General features: G+C 39.3%; 1 protein-coding gene across 1 annotated transcript in view; it reads left to right on the top strand.

Annotated features, from left to right (window-relative positions):
- Positions 1 to 3506, top strand: part of CBLN4 (cerebellin 4 precursor) — a 52919-nt gene that overhangs the window by 19311 nt on the left and 30102 nt on the right. Inside the window, 3 exon segments of the mRNA XM_009326859.1 lie at positions 442 to 594; positions 2190 to 2319; positions 2457 to 2489. Of these exon segments, the coding sequence (XP_009325134.1) occupies positions 442 to 594; positions 2190 to 2319; positions 2457 to 2489 (316 nt within the window).

The raw sequence follows: 3506 nt of genomic DNA, 5'->3' as shown, positions 1-3506 counted from the left end.
TGCTAAGAATTTTGATAAGATAACAGTCTTCAGCTGGTATAAACAGAAGGGAGGGAGGTGAAGGATGGAGAACCTTACACTGCGCTTCAGGCTATCTGCTTCCCCTGATGCCTGACATTTGGTGCAATCTGGTGCATTCAAACAGCAAAATACTTTCTTTTCAGAAGCATTTTTAAGAGATGCGGTTGAAGTCATTTTGGCAGGGCTGCTTTGGCAGCCAGAAAGGATGTGGCCTCCATCGGGGGCAGGGTAACTGTGCCAACACCAGCTTTATCTTGGTGGGAGACTTTTAACTGGTCCTTCCTGAAACCCCCTGGCCTGTTCCCCCGGGGAAGTTGGACAGGAAGGTGTCCGTCAGCTAAAGTGTGACTTGCTTCAGGTGGGGACAATGAGGCTTTTGGCAAAATCAATTTGAACTGAAGGAAGATTTGTGTGTTTCAGCTAATAAACCAGAAAATCCAAGCGAGTAAGCAGCTGCAATCCAGCCAGAAATTTGTTGCTGTCTTGGAGTACATTTTAGCCATTGGGAACCATCTAAATGAAAAGGCTGGAAAAGAGAAGGCTAAAGGATTTCGATTATCATCTTTGACCAAAGTGAGTAAATATTTTTCTTGTCATTAAAATCATCATATTCTAAGGTACGTTAGCCATTAATATTAACTCAGTTTTGCCTTGAATGGGGAGAAAGGCAATAATTTTTAATGAGTAGCTAACATTTTAACATCTGCTCTTGGTTACACTAGAAACAAAATCCTGTTTAACAATGTATTCTTTAATGTGTGTTATAACAAGATGCATTTCCCCATTTTAGACAGCAGCACTGGCTAGATGGGGGCATTGGGGTGTTCAAACACTGTGTTTCTAATGAGGTAGAACACCAAAACGCTGGCTGCTCTGATATTAAGTTCCCCTGGCTAGAAGAGGCGTCTAAGCTGCAGGCCCCTGGTTAGATGCAAGTTTAGATAAACTGTATTTTGCAGTTTTGTGCAGAGCAGTGTTGTACGGATCCTCTTAATTTCACTGTGGTCAGAGACTGTAACTATGGCATTTCTTCTGTGGTAGTTGCACTTTTATGGCACTGGAGTAATTTCTTAGCGCTCCATTTTACTCCAAAGCAAAGGTCTTCTGCAATAAGAGGTACAATGCCATTTTAAGGTAAAATTTCAAAAGTAGAATGTAAATAAATTAATAAATTCAAAGGGAGTGACATTCGCCTGCGACGATTTTAACCCCCCATCATTGCTCTGCTGGATGATTGAATAGGGGACGAAGGTGGCAGTTGTGATCTTTACTCTTTCCTAGTAGAGGTCTGCTCTACAAGAAGCACCATCTAGCTCTTAGTTCTTTGTCTCTTCATTGACCTACCACTTGTGTGACATTAGGCTGAGTTTTCTATTAGTTTTAAGGAAACTGCTTTCCCCTCGTCATCAGAATTTGCCATCAGAAAATGCTGCTACTGAGTACAGGGTTTTTTTTCCCCCTCCTCCACCCAACAGTGGCAGGGCATTATACTCTTATCCTAAAAAGTAAGAAATAGATACAAATTTCCTAAGCTGCCTTGTACCTTTAACACTATTGTAAGATTATGCCTGAGCTGTGAATAAAAGAGAGAATAATTTTTATTTTGTTTTTTGTAAGGTATCTTCCCATCTGGAGACTTTAATATTTGAGTGAGTGATTTATAACTGTAGTGACACTTCTGAGACACAACTTGCCTTCTTTTTTTTTTTAATATATAATGGCTGTAATACCACATCTATCATAATGAAAAATGCCTACAAAATCATTTTCTGCCACAGAGCATCTTCCCACATTCATTTAAGGAACTTTACTATCTTTGTGAACACAACACACTGCTTTTAAGTGGAAAGGAATATTGACTGTGTTCGGAGGTCCAAAATCAGTTGCAATCCATTAGGATACCTTAGGTTAAAAAAGACCCCTGTGAATAAGAAGACACAAAAGAACAAGGAAGGTCAATGGATATGAAAGTGTAAAGCTGATCTTAATCAAGAATATCTGTGAAATGGCAGATGGAAAAGGAGAAGTTTAATTTCATTGTGTTTTCTATTCTTGTCAAATTTACCTGGGAGCGATCAAATTCCTGCTGTGTGGGGTTTGGTGGTTTTTTTTTTTTTTTTAAAGTATAATAGCTCAGTCTGTCAATTATTGCTCTATTCTATTTGCAGTTACCTCTGTTGCGGGGTAAGGAGAGGACGTTCACCTTGCTTCATGCCCTTGTGGAACAGATCTTCTTGCATGAGCCTGATTTGGCTAAATTTTCTCAGGAGTTGACAGAATTTGAAGCTGTTCCTGATGGTGAGAGGAGGGAGGGAGGGAGAAAAAAAAAATCAACAAATAAAAAAATGAAGTCCTTCAACTTTTGTGGAAACTCCTATCCTCACAATATGAATGATACTTATTAGCACTTTTTTCCCCTCTCTCTCCCTTTCCAGCTTCCATGAAGGGCCTCAGTGCTGAAGTTGATGGTATGTAAATGTGGTTTCTAAATTCAGAGAAAGGTTTTCATATATTGTGCGGTCATTTGGAACAGGATTTCACTGCACTTCTGTAGTTTGTAAAGAGGGGTAAAGGTTCAAAATATTGAGGTAAAGTGTTGCTATGGTGATACTTAACCTGCCATGTTACTGTGAAGAATTTTTAAAAAAGAAATATTAAGTGTGTCCAGGTGGTTTAGAAATATAAAAAATACACTGCCCATGGTAAATAGAGCTTATCATAAACTACAAATGTTAAGTGATACAAGTGCTCCGTCAAAGTTACGGCTGTAGCAGAGTCTCCGGGAGCAGGCAGTGCAGCAGGAGAAAACTTCCTACAGTTCAGTCCTGAAGTTCAAGAATTTCTTTGAAACAAACCAGTGTCCTTCTCTAGAAAGGAGTCCAACACTAGTGAAGTCGGCAGGAGAGAAGAGAATAAGGTTGTTCAAGTGTAAGATAGACTTCAGGAGACATTTACAATTTACCATTGAACAGTATCACAAGGTGACCAGTGAAGTCAATGGATTTTAGATTGAACCCTTTGAGAGTGGATAGAGAAGGTGTATGAGTGGATGAAAATGACTTGTATTGTGTTGAAAGTTTATAAAAAAAAAATCTATCTTTTGAAAATGTGGCATGGGTGTTGACTTTAACTACAGACCAATATATCCTATTTCAGCCTTTGATAACATACCTGAATGATAGTCGCTCTCAGCTTTCGGTTTGAAAAATCCTTGCACCTATTCTGCTGGGCTTTGGGAGTCAGCCAGGCATGTAGCATGAGGCTAAATTCCAATCAAATTCTTAGGGGACATACATAACTAAAAATAACACTATTTAGCTTCAGTCACTTGTGTTCTTCGGGGACAATGTTGGTAGCAATTCAAAATCGCTCAATATTTTAAAGACAGTTTTGGAAAGTCATGGATAAAGTGGTGCAATAGACACGGTACCAGAGACTGTTGGGAGCTATCAAAGGAGGCGAATTATGGGAACTGGAGGAGACTG

Source organism: Pygoscelis adeliae, unplaced genomic scaffold (genome assembly GCF_000699105.1).
Source record: "Pygoscelis adeliae isolate BGI_AS28 unplaced genomic scaffold, ASM69910v1 Scaffold286, whole genome shotgun sequence".
In the NCBI taxonomy this organism is placed as follows: Eukaryota; Metazoa; Chordata; class Aves; order Sphenisciformes; family Spheniscidae; genus Pygoscelis; species Pygoscelis adeliae.
The sequence above is the reverse complement of the archived record's forward strand: the minus strand, read 5'-3'. Positions and strand labels throughout refer to the sequence as shown.